Source organism: Gossypium arboreum, chromosome 8 (genome assembly GCF_025698485.1).
Source record: "Gossypium arboreum isolate Shixiya-1 chromosome 8, ASM2569848v2, whole genome shotgun sequence".
NCBI classification, from domain to species: domain Eukaryota; kingdom Viridiplantae; phylum Streptophyta; class Magnoliopsida; order Malvales; family Malvaceae; genus Gossypium; species Gossypium arboreum.
This window is the reverse complement of record NC_069077.1, coordinates 126,385,342-126,404,855: the sequence shown is the minus strand read 5'-3', so window position 1 is coordinate 126,404,855 and position 19,514 is coordinate 126,385,342. Positions and strand designations below refer to the sequence as shown.

General features: G+C 32.6%; 1 protein-coding gene across 1 annotated transcript; it reads right to left on the bottom strand.

The window, feature by feature from the left end:
- Positions 1 to 16,946: 16,946 nt before the first annotated feature.
- On the bottom strand, positions 16,947 to 18,865 carry LOC108488478 (bidirectional sugar transporter SWEET14-like). Its single transcript, XM_017792753.2, has 6 exons — positions 18,399 to 18,865; positions 18,278 to 18,314; positions 17,969 to 18,182; positions 17,730 to 17,891; positions 17,526 to 17,645; positions 16,947 to 17,435 (listed from the first exon to the last, which is right to left on the bottom strand). Exons 1-6 carry the CDS (start codon positions 18,448 to 18,450, stop codon positions 17,193 to 17,195), a joined length of 828 nt encoding a protein of 275 aa, XP_017648242.1. The 5' UTR covers positions 18,451 to 18,865; the 3' UTR covers positions 16,947 to 17,192.
- Positions 18,866 to 19,514: the final 649 nt, after the last annotated feature.

Sequence of the window (19,514 nt, the reverse complement as noted above, 5' to 3'; positions counted from 1 at the left end):
ATTGTTTTGGACCGAGCTCGGTGAAAGTAAAATTTTCGGAGTTGATTTGATTAAAGATGCTGAACGGAAAGTAAAAGTAATCCGTGAGAGTCTGAAGGCAGCCACAGATCGCCAGAAGTCGTACGCGGATTTAAAACGAAGAGATATTGAGTATCAGGTGGGAGACAAAGTGTTTCTCAAGGTATCACCTTGGAAAAATATACTCAGATTTGGCCGTAAGGGCAAATTGAGTCCGAGATTCATTGGGCCGTATGAGATCTCCGAACGAGTTGGCCCAGTTGCATATAGGTTGCTTTTACCCCCTGAACTCGAAAGGATCCACAACGTTTTTCATGTTTCTATGCTTCGACGTTACCGATCCGATCCTTCGCATGTAATAAACCCCTCCGAGATTGAAATTCAAGCCGATATGAGTTATGAAGTAGAACCGATCCGTATCCTAGCTCGTGAAGTGAAAGAGTTGCGAAACAAAAGGGTTCCGTTAGTGAAAGTGTTATGGCTCAAACACGGAATGGAAGAAGCTACTTGGGAACCTGAGAACTCTATGAAAGAACGATACCCAAACCTATTTACCGGTAAGATTTTCGGGGATGAAAATTTCTTAAGTGGGGGAGAGTTGTGACAGCCCTAAATTGACCCTAGTCGGAAAGTGGTTTCGGGACCACTAAACCGAGTCATAAAAATAATTAACCGTCATAGTTGATGCTCATTATATGTACATATGCATGTGTGAAAATTTCATGTTTGGATTTTGTTAATTGTAAGTGAATTTTATCAAATAGGACTTATGTGAGAAAATTTAGAAATGTGCTAGGCAAATGTAAGGTGGCCTATAAATGCATGTTGTGAAAATGCTGGGTTTGCATGTCAATTTACCCAAAATTTAAGCATAGTGGCGGCCATGCTATGAATGGAAACATGTTGCAAACATGTTTAGTTAGTGGTTATGTTAGAAAGAATAAATAATGAAAAGGAATATGATGAAAACAAAGAAAAGAAAAAAAAAGTGTCCATCCTTTCACATTTTGTTGGCTTGGCCGAATGTTCTAAGAAGAAGGGGGGGGGGGAGAGCTTGAGAAAATCAGCCATGGGAGGTTGCTAGACTAAGGTATGTTTGATGTTGTCCATGAGATTCATGCATGTTTTTAGTTGTTAGTTTGAGTTCTACCTAGCCCATGGTTTAAATCTTTGCTATGAGATGGGGATGATATTCGGCCATGGGTGTTGTCTTCTTGGTTGATGTTTGATGTTTTATGTTGTGGTGATGAGGCATGAATATGAGTTAAGTTTCGGCTAAGGTGGATTTGTGTTGATGTCATTTGCATGCTAAGTGTGAAGCTTTGTAATGATACATGTGTATGGTGCTTTTGATGTTGTGAATGGAAGTAGAGGAAAAGTAAAAGAAAATTTATGTAGAAATGTGATATATGTGGATTTATAGGATGTTACAAATATATGTGAAGCCATGCTAGATTAGGAAAAATTCAGTCAAGTGTTCATGAGATGAAATTGTCGAATGTAAAAAGGAAGTGAAGCATATATAGTGGCTGGTTTTTGGCACTAAGTGTGCGGACAATAAGTGTTCACGGTTGAGAGAATGGCACTAAGTGTGCGGGCTTGAAATGCATGGCACTAAGTGTGCGAGTTTAAAGTACATGGCACTAAGTGTGCGTGGTTGATTTTTAAGCACTATGTGTGCGAACCCACTATATAAATATATATATATATATATATTTTCTATCAATTATTTATATTAAGGGTGCGACCTTACCGAATTGATTTCGAACAGCGGAAAGGGTGAGCACCTTGAGTTCATGGCTAATAGGTGCTATGTTTATATATGGAGTTGAGCGTGGTAAGTTTTGAACCTATGTGATGATTATAATTGAAGTCACGTACATAAGGTTCATCGTGGAATAGGTGAAAGTTCGTTTAGTTGTATGATTGTAACGAAAATAAAATGATGTATGGAAATGCCTCAATTATCCTATTGAATAGCGTATGAAATGTCAATGTAGGACTTGGAATGAGATTGAATCGTAAAGTCTAAGAAACTATGGCATAGTTCGGTATGGATGGAGTACTTAGCCTCATTTTGTTGTTTCCTCTTGTGAAAATTTTATTAATGGATGGTAGTGTAATGCTTATGACTTACTGAGTTATATACTCATTCGGTGTTTACTTGTCACCCATTTTAGGTTTCTTGGACTCGACTTTTTGCGTATTCGGGACCGTCATTGAAGTCATCACACCAGCTTGCAACTTTTTGGTATCTTCTTCTTAGTTGGTCTAAGAGAACATTTCGGCATGTATAGGCTATTATGTTTGTTTAAACTTTGGTATGTAAAACTTTGGATAGCCATGCGAAAATGGCTTATATACGTTTTTAGCATAGTACTATAATCATTTGTATGTTGATCACTAAGAGGTATGGAAATGTTTGGAAACGATTAGCTATTGGAATGGTTAATCATGATTATACTTTGTGCTATGTATACAAAAAGGGCTAATTGAATCATGGAAACTATGAAATAGGTAAAGTCTACCTTAAAGGCAGATGCTGACAGCAGCAGCGATGTGGATGTGAAAAATCACTAAAAATAGTAGGAATGGAATTAAATAGTGACTAAATTATTTAAATGAACCTTGATGAATCTACTTTCATATGGAAGAAACGAAACGGTCATATGAGTTGTATGTTAAGAGATATTTAGGTTTTCGTGAAATAGGGCCAGAACGGTTTTTGGATTCCCTGTTCCAACTTTGGAAATTCATTATAAATTAACCTGAGACATTTAGAAGTCATGCCATATATGTTTAGATTCCTTTTTGAGTCTAGTTTCTATAGAAACAAACGGAATCAGTATTGAAGCCCTGTACAGGGAGATATCCAGGTCATAATGCATGAAGGTCAGTGTAGTCGCACCCTGGAACAGGGGAGACTTTAACTAATATACTGTACTGATTGGCCCGACCAAAAATTCTAGAAAAAAATTTGTAGATGGATATATGAGTCTAGTTTCAGGAAAAAATCACGAAACTGATTTTCGAGTTGTAGAACTCAAGATATGATTTTTAAGGTGACAGTGACACAGTTAGCCAGCTGTCTGGAAAATTTTTTTATGAACGGTGAAATTAAGTGAACGAAGTCTGTTAGCCCCTCGTGTCCGACCCCGGAGACGGTCTCGGGTACGGGGTGTTACACGTACAATACTCGATTTAGCCCTAGTCAGAGTGGATTTGGCATAATCGTACATAGTACGAGGAACAGAAGATGCTGCAGCTTTAGGAGGTAACAAAATATTCTAATTATTGTCCATCTCCTTAGTCATAATAATGTCCTCTTGTTCTTCTACTAAATTCTGTCAACTCTACCTTGCTTCTCTATGGTTTCTACGAGTTGTACTTTCAATTTCACTATCAAATAACAATGGTCCCGATGGGTTTCTTCTAGTCATAAACCAAAAGAACTTTCTGGAAGTAAACAGAAGAAAAAAAATTAGAATGTAAAAATTAAACTAAAAACAAAAATATAAAAAAAATGGCTAAATTAATAAAAATGAAGTTTTCCGAATAGTTTAGTCCCAAGCAATGGCGCCTAAAACTTGATGTGTGTTTTTCGTACTAACTAAAATTTACAACAAAAGCAAGTGCACCTATCGAGCAATAGTATAGCTACGGTGAGTAAAGATATCATATCTACGAGGACTAAAAGTATTAGTAAATACTATTTTCTTATTATTTAGTCGATAATTTGGAATTATGAGTTTTAATCTAAAATTACTAAACTAATTTAAATAAGAACGCAACAGAGAAAGAATCAGAAAAATAATCGAAAGATAACCAATGAGAGAGACAATACCCAGGAAAGAATCCACCTAGACTCCTTCTATTATAATTAATCTGATTTAAACGATTTATTCACTTGGTGTCTTGATCCGTAGAAATCCCTAAATTCTGGTAATATCTCTTTCGAGAGTAAAAGCAATTGACTCTAGGTTGATTAATTTGAAATCTCTTTCTAATTAAAACTCCTATTGTCACATTAACTCGATCTATGGATTCCTCTATTAAATTTGACTCTAATCCAGTAGATTTATGTTGCCCTATTTCTAGGATTGCATGAAACTCCACTCAATTATGCTAGATTTACTCTTAAACGGGGACTTTTGCTCCACTGAATTAAGTACATTAAACAAGAATTAATATCCCAAAAATATTAAAACAAGAAATAAGCACACATAATTTAAAACAAGAATCAAGTATTTATCATGTAAAATAGAAATTAAATAATAGAATTCGTCATAGGTTTCATCCTCCTTAGGTAACTAGGGAATTAGTTCATAATTCTAAATAAAAACATCTCAAAATTAGAAAAACCATAAGAAACAAAGAAACTCATAACTTCAAAAGAAATTAAAAGGAGGTATTTGATCTTGATGGAAATTTGCTTTGAAAGTGGCTCCAATGGTGTTCCTTAAGTGTTTGCTTCGATCTTCTTTGATGACTCTATTCTCTCTTCTTCTAATGGTATTTATAGAATTTAGAATGCCCAGAAAGCCTAAAAATTGTGTTTTTCTACGCATTTGGGAAGCAAGGTCATGGGCATGTGTCCAGCCTGCGTGGCTCCTGCAATCTGCTCTTTTTCTCCAATTTTGGCTTAGTTTTCACTCCTTTCACTCCTATATGCTCTTCTAAATATAGAAACATGAATTTAAAGGATTAAGAGCATCAAATTCACTAATTTCCATAATTAATCATCCAAAAGCGTATTAAGAATGAGATTAAAATATGTTACTTTTATAGCTTATAAGAGAAAAGGACATTATGGGTGAAAATAGAAAAAATTTAGAATGTTCTCAACATGAAAAAATCAATTCAAGAGTCTAAAATAAAAAAATCAATTCAAGAGTCTAAAATGAGTTTTTCATTACCATAGTGCATAAGTGCTCGCTAAGTTGTTTGTATGCATAAATATTAAACCATATCTTCCACATTGTTAAAGAAAAAAGGAAGATAAGAAAATGAGAAATAATATGGTGAGCTTAATGATTACATATGGGGCGAAATGGGAACGATGCCATGTGATATACAGTTCCTAGAGCTTGAAATGTCTTGAGCAAATATTTTCTTTGAATTCATACCAAACTAAGCCGCAGAGTGTTACAAGCTAAAAAGTCATATGTGACATTAATGTCCTTGTTTACAATTTTTGTAAAACTTTGTTAAAAATAAATAAGTTAAATTCCTTCGTTCATAGATACATCATATCTGCATGGCTTATTTTGATAGAATAATGTGAAGAATATTACTTTTATGGGATTACCTCTATCTCTATTTACTCAGTAACTTTGTGAACTAAACTGATTTGCTTCCAAAGTTGTGAATTTGCAATGCATCATTCTTAGATTGTATATTAGAAGAATTGGTTACACATTACATACTCGTTAATCGATTGAAACATTTTTCCATTGTTCAAGGGTCATCTATTTTGTATGTGTTTTAGGTGTTTTCTTGAAGAAAAGTAAAGACTTAAGTGTATAGGAGTTTAATCTATCGTAATTTGATATGTCAAATTACGCTCTCCAATACACTCGAGAGCTTATTCTCAAGAAAATTAAGTGTCTTTTTTATGCTTTTGTTGAATATTATCTTTCACCATTAATAAACATTTTTTAGTAGTTTTGTCCCTATTAAGAACCAAATTGGCAAAACAATGCCATAGGGGACTTAACGATGTGATTGAGTTGGTGTAAAAAGGTGACACGCAACCTTGAGGAAAACATTATTCAGAGTGGGTGTCACGACATCGATGTTATGGAAGTCATGACACTGAACCCCTTTACCTTGAGGATGCAAAACTTCAATGCGAAATCAACATGGAGCCTACTATCGAGAGAGTTGCGACACCGAGGGTAGGATGTCGTGACACCAATCTAAAGTCATGATACCAAGCCTCCGAGATCGTGATATCCCTAAAGGTGTTGAAGTGAAGAAATTGGAGTCATCACAAGTGATGTCGCCTGTAGCACCCCAAACCCTGCCCAGAAGTTATGGTCGGATCCGGCATGCCACATTAAAAACGTAAAAAAAAAAAATTTCCATTCTAAGTCCAGAAAATCGTACTTGATGTTCAAAAGATTAATTCATTAAGGGTTAAAGTGAATGGAAGCTGTGCACCAGGTAGGAAACCACAAAAGAGGTGGTGAGTCCATCGGATTGCTTAAGTACCAAGCTCCCTTCGGATCCAATCCTAGACATGCATACCGCCATTGCCACACCTTAACGTCATGGATATTTCTAGGAAACCGATTTGATTAAGTCATTTTTAGGAAAAGTGATTAATTTTGGAAAATACTTTCATTGCGGAAGCTTTGCTTGTTGTCGTGTTATTTTGAAATCAACTGTTGTTTTTGAAAACGCGCCCTAAAGCTATCCAATTTCAACAGTTAAAATAAGTATTACCTATCTTATTAATACATATTAAAAACCATCAAAAATAAATAAGCGGCCTTATTACATTTAAAAGCCCAAAACCTCAAACATAATAAAAGGATGTCCAGTTCACCGTAAGAAAATCAAACTTTCGAACGGTGGCCACTCCAATTCCCTCACGACTCCAAGCCCACTATGGTTGGGGATTACCGTGGATGAAAATAAAAGGGTGAGTTTGGGGAAACTCGATGTGTAAAATAACCCAACCATAGCCTATATCAGCTCAACCCACGTAAACATAATAAGTTGGCCTTAGCCTGCAATGTAATTGAATAAAGCTCATAGGCCCATAATGTAACGTAATGATATTACATGTTTATGCGTAAACCCAACCATATCCAACCGTATACACCCCCGTACCAACCTTACACCGTGTGGGGAGACAACTCGACCCACCCAACCGCTACACACCACAGAATTTGCAGCATGGCTGCCGGAACAGATAATGTGACGAGTCACCAGATACAAATAATCGTGGCAGAGCCACCAGAACAGATATATGTGGCAGAGCCACCAGATCAGATATTTGTGGCATAGCCACCAGAACGCTTCCTCCATAATATAACCCATGTCCCTATGCAACAGATATATAATCATGGCATACATCATACAGAATCAGATCGCTATGCTTTTCAGTCAAAATTAACCCTACGGGTATAACGGTAATTTTGCACCTAGGGGTATAACAGTAATTTTCCATACATAGCGGTATTATAGCAATTTAGCTACTTTCAGGGTTTTCATGCATATCCTAACTATTTACGTACTATCAGAACACTTACCGAGCATGCTTACCGAATTGGGCCCGTTGGCCCATGAACCCGATCTTTGGCCCATTAAGCCCAAATTATCAAAATGTACGAAATCGCGCGTACTGCAGTTTATTACTTTAGATTACCAAATATACAAACCCAACTATTTTACGAGCATTTGCACACTCAAGAATTCCCAAAATACCGACTTTTCGGCATTTCGCTTTTCGCTTTTGCCAATCTAGTCTATGAGAGGTGTCGATTTACACACTGCTTATGCGACGATATCTTGACGAGATCCACACACGAACCGCCTACAATTGGATTACTAACACGTTAATCTAACTATTCAAATACAAACTACGTATTAACCCTTTAAAATATTCGGCCAACCACACCGACAGATCATAGTAAGCTTATAAGAAATCAATAAGCAACTCATTAACAAATTTTTGTCAATGTTTACTACATAATCATAATTTCACTGCAAGTTGTCTTCCTGAGCAACAGTCACTAAATCATTTATAACTGGAGCTACGAAACTCCAAATCAAGTTCCGTTAATTTTCCCTGAAAATAGACTCATATATCTTCTATCCATAAATTTTTCAGAATTTTTGGTTTAGCCAATCAATACCAGATTTTTCTCAAAGTTTCCCATGTTTCACTGTTTGACTAATCTGACCACTCTTCATTACGAATCAAATTTCTCATTGTACAGAATTCAAAATATGTTCTTGTTTATTCCATTTGAAACTAGACTCATTAAGCTTTAATTACATAATTTATGCAGCTTCTAACTCATCTCCCACAATTTATGGTGATTTTCCAAAGTCACGTTACTGCTGCTGTCCCAAGCAGATTTATTACCAAATCACTCTTTCACACCTAACTTGCATGCTTGTTATTTAAACATGTATATCACCAATCAATCATCACATATCTATGATTTTACTTAAGTATAATCTCCATTTCATCATTTTAAAGCACAACATGTTAGCCGATTTTTCCTTTAGCATCTAAGGCACATGCATGCTCATTTGTTTGGCTCAACTTCACCTATCTTCCATTTTTCATCAAAAGAACATGAAACAACAACCATTTCCTTCATTTTAATTCATGACTAAATGCTCACAACACAACTAAAAATCAAAATATACTTCAAGAGTTAAGGTAGAATCAAGAAGAACTCATGAACCTCAAAATAGAAGCAAGGTACTAAGAACTTACCTTCAATTTTCCTCCTCCTAATGACCGAATACTCAAGAGCTTTCTCCTCTCCTTTCTCTTCTCTAACTTTCAACTATGATGAACAAAGATGGACAAAACTTTGTTCTTTTCACCTCTTTTTCTTTTAATAAAACTTCATATTTCATCCATTTAATTCTTTAATACAAAAGACATGAAATTCTTATCATGAAACATTTACCTAACCCATTATCATGGAACATTTACCTAACCTATTATCATGGAACATTTACCTAACCTATTATCAATTTGTATCAATTTGTACCATAATTTATGGTTATCAAGTGCACATTTTGTCTACAACAACATGATGGCTGGCCACTTTATGTAAAATGGGAGGTTTGTCATGCAAATCCTCCTATTTTGCACTCCTATTTATTTGGCCACTTTAATTTAGCCTATAGCATTTTCAAACATTTTCACATAGGTCCTATTTCATAATTTCACTCCCTTTTTCTTATGGAACAAAAATTAACTAAAATTACCGGGTTCTATCTAAAGCTTGGGCCTTCTAGAGGCCCACTAACATAATTAAACCTATGCCAACATTCACAGGATTCCCGAAAATTGGGGCGTTACATCGCCACATTGAGACCCCCCACAAACACAAGTGCACTACTGTCTAAAATGTCACGACACCGAAGCTTGGGTGTTGCAACATCGCTGCCTGATGGGAGTAAAATTATTGTTGGGGTAGTCTTTTATCCAACATTAGCCTAAGCCAAAATATAACTTTTAAGGGTTTTTTGTTTTAAATTTGGATTGTACCTCAACTAGTTAAAAAGGCTTTTTGGCTGAGCACTTAAAGCAACCACCTTTTCTTTCATCTTCTAAGCTTAGGAGTTACTTTTTATATTATTTGGGTTTGGTTCATAACTTTTCTGAGTTTTAGTTTGTTTAGTCTGTAGTTTAGTTAGTTTTTACTATAGCTTTTGTATTAATTGCACTTTAGCACTCAAAATTTACTTTGTATTTTCATTTTCATCAAAAGCCTTTAATATATTTCACCTCTATTGTTGATATCATCATCCTCTTCAAGCAACCACTAAGAAATTTCTAAGCTTTCTTTGTCCCTACTCTTGTACTTATTTTAATATATGATGTGAGTATGTGTTAGGTTGTTGTTTGCATAAAGTTGATTTAGGTAACTAAATTTATGGTGGTTGGTTGATGGAAATGTTGTTTGGTTAGTTTTTGATACATAGACTAAATTGTAAAAACTAGAGTAAATCAAATAGACTTGAAACTTAGAATTGACGCCTCTAGGTGAATATTAGGTAGGTAAGACCAAAATGAGAGTCTATCGAGCACCAATATGGTTGTCCTAAGTTAGTTTGGTGAGGTCGAGGGATAAATCGAACTAAATCATGTAATTTGGTAAAATGGTGACTGAGAGGTAAAATTGAGTCAATTAGAAGTTTAAACCTTTTAGATCCCTAATCCAAAGATTAATCAGCAGCATGGAAGCCAACCAACCACTTGTGTTTATTTAATTGTTAATTGCATAATTTTGACTATTTTACAATTTGGTCCTTCTTAGTGTTAAATAGTTTATTAGTGTAATTACCATTGATTATAATTTACCCTAATATAGTAATTAGCAAGTAGTTAGCTAGACTTCCTATTTGCATACTTGTTGCACTTTGATCACTTTGTCCCCGAACTCCCTTAGGTTCGATCGTTGGAATATCGAGGTGTTCTATTATAACACTACCAATAACGACGTGATCTATCACACTTGTAGCATACTGTTAGGCATCTAAATTTAATTGTGTTGATTTATAGCTTTGGTGGACACACATTAGGGCGTAGTCAATTCTATTCTACTTGGGTCATGTTTGATGTACTGCCAGTCCAGTCAATCACATCTATGTCTCTATCTTCTAGGAGCCATTCATTTTGATACTCAAGACAAAGCATCTCCTCAATTGGATTTGATAAACAACATATTAGTCTTTCAATCAGTTTGCTCATTTCTAATTAGACTATGGACATGTTTGGGTTCCATCTACTAATACAAGCTGTCATTTCGTATTACGACCCGACCATGTAATACTGCTTAGTATTAGTTAAACATTAGATAACTAGTGAGCCAATTTTTGCTTCCATTTTGCTTTGTGCTCAAAAACATTAAGGTCAATATACAAAATGTTTTAATGTACTTAAATGGATGTTATAATTGAATCAATTTGTTTGAAAAATACAAGTATATAAAATAAATATACTACATTTAGGGCACCATATCCAACAGAAACTTCATTTTTTGAAGATAAAACTTCATGTTATTCTACTAAATCTTGCACAAATGACGAAGATAACACATTATGGCTATAAAAGTAAAACAAGATCCCTGAAAAAAGGGTCTAGATGAAGACATGGTTGATAATTTTGGAGCCTCATCTCATAATCATGCTCCTCCAATAAGAGAAAAAAGAAACACTTTTACTTTAGATGATATTCTTCCTTTAAAGTGATCAGATATATTGCAAGAATTCCATTCATGGTTAGAAAAAAAAACTCACTGTAGATGATATTCCTTTTTCAAAGTGATCAACCACTTTGCAATAATTCCATGCCTAGTTAAAAAATAGGAAATTATCTAAAGAAAGTACCTACACAATTTTGATAGAGTTTGTTTCCAAATTTGCTCGAATTCTCTAAGTTGGTAGAATTATGTAAATCAAGTAGATCAAATGCAATTTATGGTTTTTGGAGATTTCTCGTAACTTATCAAGATTATTCTTTCTTATTTTATTGACAATCTTAATAATCTAAAAACTCTTAAAAGAAAAAAGTTCTTCACAATGTAATGTTGATCATACAAAAGAAAAGATTGATAGAAATTTCCATTTAATGACTAAACTTTTCTACTCCCTGGGTGTTAATCCAAGTTTAAATTAAGCAATTTTAGTTCAATACCTGAACCTCTCCAAGCAGTAGGGAACAGGGTGTTGCAACAACAAAAGAGAGACATCATCAACCTCACTACTAGGGAAATTCAACAAGAAGAGCATATTTCTATAGAAGATATTTGCAATAGAATAAAAATCTTCAAGGATTATCTATATGGTAATAAATAAATGGACAACACATGTGATGGTTCAAGACTACAGATCAAATGCAAAGAAGATTAGCATTATCACTGCCATGTAAAACAGATGAAGCATTTCAAAAGATGCAAATCTAGGAGATTCAAATCCTTCGGTACTCCTAAAGGGAGAAGAAAATGGAGATATTTAAGGAATAAAGATCTATTGGTGCCAAATCTTTTAGATGTTACATTTATAATCAAAAGGGTCATTATGGAAAAATTATCGTAACAATAAAATAGAACCAAAATGATTTATCAAATTCAGAAAGAAGTTGTCATTAACATTTGAGATGATAAAGCTCTTGAATCCCTTTTATCCATTAAAGATAATCAACATACAAAACTCTAATTGCAATCCAAAGTTTTGAGCTAGAAGAAATCGAAATAGAGTTTGTTCAGTCATTTAGTGAAGGAATATATATATATATATATATATATATATATATATATATATGCTTCAAAGCCAAAATAAAATTTCCTCAAATACCTTCACCAATTCAACCATTACTTTAACTATATCCATGCCCCGGATCCTAGTCTCCATTTATCTTACTAAGTATATTAAACCTATTTGAACTAAAGCCTTCGTTGATATTGAAGCAACGAGAATCATTATGAACCCAAAAGTCTTACATCCAGATTGGTGAAAACCACAAACCAAATATTTTTAACTCTATTATAAACTAAAATTTTAATACCACCTTATCAGCAAACCCATTATAGTTTGTTTTTCTTGAGCTATTCCATTGCCACTATAGTTTTGTGTTCCTAACTAACAAGAAATGATATTATGGTGGGCTTTGATCTTTACATAAAGGCCCAACATATACGTAACCTCCATAAAAGAGTCAGATATAAAAAAACATTCAAGCCTTTTATGACCATCCCTAGGCCACTTATTATTCAATAGGATAAATGCAATCAAATCATCCAAGAATTAAAAGTTATAGTTTTATTCTGATTCACATTTAGATTTTCTTTCCAAATGAGACCATCCTAAAAACTAGGAATTCTTCATTAGATTACCTTTAAAAAAGGATAAGGATGTAAATCCTATAAAAGCCAGTCATACTAGGATGAATCTAGAAAATCAGAAACTTGTAAAATTTGAATGCTTAGAACTTTAACAACAAGGTCAAATTGAACCATCTAATTCTTAGTGGCTTGTGAAACTTTTTATGTCAACAAAAGAGCAGAACAAGTGAGAGGAAAGCACAAATTGGTAATTAACTATCAACCTCTGAACCATTTTCTCTAAGATGACATGTTTTCTTTGCCCAACATAAATTCTTTGTTCCTTGTCTTATCAAAAGCAAGAGTCTTTTCAAAACTTGATCTCAAAGCTAGTTTTTGGAAATTGGGAATTGACCTAAAAGAGTAAGATGGAATGTCCTACCTTTTGGTTTAAATACAACTCCTTAACTATTTTAAAAGTTCGTGTTAGGATTTTGTAGCCCATTATGGAAAGTGTTGGGGTATACATTGATGACATTCACCTTTACAATCGGAATCAAGAAGTATATGTTTGTTTGCTCAAAAAAATTCAAAGAATAGTTAAAGTTTCAAATGAAATATTTTTTTGGAACCTAACAATTGCTTATTGCTTCAGATCGAATGAAGAATGGAAGTGTCTGACTAAACTGACCGCTTCGATTGTTACTGCGATAAACAAGTAAACAATGAACACACCAAATTATTTATATAGTTCGGTTTTTCCTACATTTACGAAATCTAACTCAATAAGTAATTCAATTATCTTTAATCCACATTTATGCAATCAACATATATGCTTTTATGGTTTGATTTGATGAGCTAAGGGATTTGAGTGATGAATTATGCATACTCCTTTATGACCTAATTTTTTTATTGTAAAAATGAAAAATTGCTCAACTCTAGCAGCTCAAACAAGTAGTACAAGAACAGTAAAGGCACTTTTGTAGCAATCAGTAATGTTTCTTTGATGTGGATGAAGAGGTTAGAACATTAATTACTTGTAAACAGAAAACAAGAAATTACAATGTAATGTTACAAATAATAAAAAGGTTCACTGGCTTTCAACCAGACATGCAAAGCCATCGTTTTCCTTTCTATTCATTAACCTGTAGTCATGCAAAGTCCATATCAAAGCCAATGGAACACACTGTTTGAAGAAAATATTTTCCATATCAGAGTTTACTTCAAATCCAAGAAATATAAGAATTGAAGATTCTTTTTTCTTCCATGTCAAAGACAATGAAAACAGTGAAAGGGACTATACAATTCTTAATATCTGGTTTCAAGGATTTGGATGGAAACAGTTCTGACAGGTTTAAAGTAAGTAAGCTACCCACCAATATTATAGAGAAAACTGGATACAGACAACAACAATGAAATCAACATATATGCGGTAACTTTTTTTTTCTTAAACTCATTTATGGAGTAAAAAGAAAAACAAAATTAACACATTCAGTGTCGTGATTTTGACTTCAACATTGCAATATATATGACATGATTAGCTGGCTGCCTTTTCCTTTTTCCCTTAATTTGTTGATAAATAATTAATGAGATTAATTAATTTTATAAGAAAATAAGTGTTGTACAAGTTAAATCTAAATAATGGAAACATACATTTAGTGTGAATGTACAATATATCATGAAAATATGTTATCAACTTGAAAGAAAAAGACAGTTTTTGTTTTATGATCATTCGTTTGCACCTACCTACCACTCCATTTCAATCCCTTTTCAATTATTTCCAAGATCATAACGTAAACCCATGTACACTTTACAAAATTTTGTAAACATGACAAAGCAAAAGGATAACTTCTTAGTTGGAAAAGATGTAGATATATATACTTCTTAATTGAAGGGCTTAATATTTGATATGTTTATAGATTAGAAACTTCAAGAATTTTATGTTATGGTATATTAACACGATGTGCATTTTCTTTGAGTTTGAAACAAAGCTATAATAAAAATATATAAACTTCAAATTAACAATTAAAATAAACAACATAAATATCTTTAAATTTTTTGCTACCTAAATATATAGTTTTGTTATTTTATATAAACTTAAATTAAATCATATTTAACAGATTGAGTTTTAACTCAATTGACATCGGATGTAAGTTTAAGTGCGTTGAAACTTATTATCCTCCTATAATAAGATTAATGTTAAAAATAATATTTAAAAAGAGTTCACATTATATTAATTTACTTTAAAAATAATAATAATTTTAAAATGAAATTTTATTTAATTTATCTAAATTTCAAATTGATCATTTTCTATATTTAATTATGTTAAAGAAATAAAAAACTAATTTAATTAAAATATAATTCCTTTACCTAAAATTAAGTCAAATCATTTTAAACTTTTAAATTGATTTTTGATTTTTCTTTACAAGAAAGTTTTTAACATTTAATAAATTATGCATAAACTTATATAGTAAATTGAGGAATGTATAAATGAATAATTATATATAATTTTAAAAATTTACAAAAGCTACCAATATAAATGATAAGAAAATTTTTACTAAGAGTACAATATTTTTAAGAGACATATAATATTCAAATTTTAAGTTTGAAATTATGATAACCATTGACGAAGCATTTCAAAGCCCTGAATGGACTCAAGCATCCCAACAAGAATTTGATGCACTGGTAAAAAATTATACCTGGGAGTTAGTTCCACTACCTGCAAACAAAACTTCAGTAGGTTGCAAGGGCAACTTTAAGGTGAAGAGACAAGTTGATGGCTCTATAGCAAGGTATAAAAGGAGATTGGTTGCTTAATGATATCTCCAAATGTCAGGTTTTGACTATCAAGAAACCTACAGCCCTGTGGTTAAACCTGCTACCATTAGAGTCATATTGTCTATTTCAGGCACAAAAGGAGACTTAGGCAAGTTGATATAAACAATGCCTTCTTAAATGGTATTTTGATAGAGGTGTATACACGGATCAACCTCCAAGTTTTGAGAAATCATGTGGAGATCAAAAGCTAGTATGCAAACTTAAAAAGGCTCTTTATGCCCTCAAACAGGTTCCTAGAGCATGGTTTGACAAGCTTAAAGATTTTTTGTTGTCAGCAGGTTCTACTTTGTCAAAATCTGATGCTTCTTTGTTTGTGGAAGTTAGAAAGTAAGCAACCATATAGGTCTTGATCTATGTAGACGATTATTCTTATCACTGGTGATAATAATGATATAGTTGATACTTTTTTTAACAATATTGACACAGCTTGTTCATTGAAGAATTTAGGTCTATCAAATTTCTTCTCGGGTATTGAAGTAAAGTATACCATAGAAGGAAATACATTATGGAGCTTCTTCAAAAGTGTCACATGGATCAAGCAAATGGCTCTCCCACACCTATGGTGAGTACTTCAAATTTGTCAACTAGCATTGGCAGTCCTATTTCTATTGAAGAGGAGGAACTTTATCGTAGTATAGCTGGTGTCCTATAGTATATTGTCATTACTAGGCCTGAAATTGCATTTTCAGTCAACAAGATATGTCAATTCATGCAGGAACCTTTAGATCTTCATTTCAAGAATATTAAGAGGATTCTAAAGGTATCTTAAAGACAACTGATTTCGGTATTTTGTTTAAGCCCATCTCATTTATCTATTGATGCAAACTGGGGTCAGATCTTGATGATCGAAGATCAACTACTGGCTATTGTTTATTCTTTGAGGTCAATCCAGTCTCACGGTGTGCAAAGAAACAAGAAGTAGCTGGTGTCCAGGTCTACTGCTGAGGCAGAATATAAAAGCATTGCAAATGCAACTGCTGATATCTGAATCCTTATTGAGTGGTTGAAATTAAAATATATTAATTTCAAGGTATATTTTATGTAAAATAAAATACCCTTTAGAACCCATTCCCAAATTTTATAAGAACCCTAGAAATAGAAAAATTCCCAGAAGAAAAAAATTGAAAAAAAAAATTACTTAAATTCTAATAAACAAATACTATATTATTTGCACAATCTCGTTAGTGATACAAAATAGAAAAATTATAGAAAGGAAAGCAAAGCATTTGTCAAAGTGGGTCGAAGAAACAAATCATAGAATTAGAGCATCTGTTAGGGAAATGTAATTATTTGTATCTTCACTGACACTTGAGCATACACCCTTCTCAAGATTTTTAAGAGGTTTAACGATATCTTTAGTAAATTTAGGCTTTGTGGCAGCAACCTTTTTCTTTTTTTAATTAATTTATTTTAATACCACATTATTGAAATTTAATTCACTCAGTAAGTAAGACCTGCATGACATTTGGTATTTTTTTCGATGCAAAATTGAAAATTTGAAGTCTTTGGACTGTTTAAAAATGTTAAATGACCTAAAAAAACTGAATATTATTTGTGTGCAACTGTGCATTATATTTATATCCAAATTTAACTATTCTTTCAAATTAAAATATCTGGAAATACGCCATGCCATTCCTTACATATACTTATAATTTTCTATGGTTGCAATATTACTTCAAATTTTTATACAAAATAGGAAAGTATTGAATATGTTAAAATGAATTTCAAACTTAGTAAATGTTTGTATGAATTCCTTAACTCACTAAGTCCGAGATCCATTATTACTTGCAATGCCATTTTATGACTTTCAAGAGTTCAAACGTTGAGTTCACTAGGGACAACTTGTGAGTTGCTAATCATCCCTGCAACTCCATAATTCATGGCACCTTCTTGATTCTGGTTTACAGTACTTTGTTGGACATTATTAGCATTCGGAAATTGCTCTAATTGGACCTTGTTGTTGCTATCAGGCAAGACCAATGCTTTCGTTTCGCCGCGATATACAAGATATAATATCATCTGTGTTATTCCAAAGCTGAACCCCAAAATGTTTGGTGTCTAAAACAACATAAAGAAAATGAATGAATCGATAGATAACCAAAAAATTTCGTATTTTGTGTATACAAACAAGTATTATAGACTACTTACTGCTATGTAGAAATCTCTTAATGAAAACCCATAAAGAAACCATGTTATAGCACAGAGAGTCAAAAAGAATGACAATGGGAATGGCATGTATTCCACACTCTTCGTTTTTATCACTAATCTCTGCAAAGTTTATAAATTAAAAAAAAAAAAAGGAATGTTATTTCATTATTAACAAGTTAATGAGTTTTATTTAGTTTTACTTACAATGATGCTGAGGGGAGCAGCAAAGACACAAACTGAGAAGATGGCACAAATCCACCCTACGATAGAAACTCGAAGATGGCCTTTAAAAAATACCAAGGTGACAAGTATGATAAATCCTAATGCCACTATGTTGAAAAATATAACCAGCTTTGTCGTGTATATCTGCAATGCAAATTGCTATTAAAATAATAATAATAAAATGAAAGATCAAGGTTTAAAAAGGGTATATTGATACGTACCCTGGCTGTTTTGGTAGCATAAATCTGGTAAAAAATGAGATAAATGGATTCGATGCAGGAGCCAATGGAGTTAATGGTGATGAGCATGACTGCATCGTGTTGCTTGAGGAAAGCGTAGTAAAGAAGCAACATGGCACTGAAAAGTGCTACTGAATATGGTATCGATTGAAAACCTTCTGTTGATTTCTTCTTGAAAATCCTGTAAAAAGTTGGCCTTCGTATTGAACCCAAAATAAATAAATAAAAATGTTAATATATGCATATTCCCAATAATTAGACGAAATATTAAAGAGTTAGTAGAAAACCTACAGTGGGGCAAGATAAACAAAGAAAGACAAAATATTCCCTGCACAAAATTAAAGGTATTAAAGATGTAAGAAACATGTATAAACATGGTTAGAGGTTAATTAATGATGTAATTAGTAAGTACCAAGAAGACCAAAAACAATAGAGAAACTTTGATCATGGATGTTTGCAGCCATTGTTGTTGATATGAAGCTCTTTCTCTGTATTGATCAGTGTAGAGAAGAAGAAAGAGCTTATATATTTCACTCTGCATAAAATCCCATATATATATATACACCATAGCTTTGAAGCTTATTTAATTATTTGATGATGGGATGACACACATAACTTGTTGATGAACAAACTTGCCCGGATATTTTGTAGGGAGGGGGCTAGGGTTAAACAATATGATGAGCTGTATACTTTATCTGGGCGTTTTAATTTCATAGCTTTTTTTTGCTTTTGATCTCTTGATTTTTGCCTAATATAAGTAACTGTATAGGTTAGCTTCATCTTGTCTTATAGCTGTATATATGCTTTAGCTGCCTCAAAGTGTAAAGCTCTTGCGTTTCCCAAACTAAGTCTTTTTGGCTTTTTTATCAAGGCCAAGTGTACAACATTGTGTGTACTCTTTTCCCAATTAACTAGCTAATAAAGTAGTGTATATATACATAGAATTCTTTCCTTATCATAAAATGTATTTAAAAAATAATATAGTAGAAGAGTCAGGATTGAAAATTTATTAAATCGAAATTACATATTTGAAATAAATTATATATTTATTAGGTATTTTTATCTTTTATATATTTTAATAAATTAATATATGTTAATATTTAAACTTATGCTACTAATACTTATAAAATCTTTTCTTTAAAACTTCAACCAAAGTATTATTTTAATATTTTTTAATGTTATTATATAAATTGCTTCACCCATATGTTTATTTTAATTGCACATATTGTATGTGTATTGTTATTATTTTAAAATATTACGTCACATTATTTATTATATGTTATTTTTAAATAATGGTGGATCCTGGTATTAAGTTTTAGAGGGCCTAACTAATAATTTTAAAACTTTGAGCATTTTAGTGAGAATTTTCAAAATTTTAATAGATCTAATTAAAATTATAAAAATTTTAACGTTTTATGAAAATTTATAAAAAAAAGAAATAGAAGATTCGAATTGAAAATTTTAAAATTTTTCAAAAGTATGATAATAATTTTCAAAAATATTGAGGGCTAATTAAAATTTAGAAAAC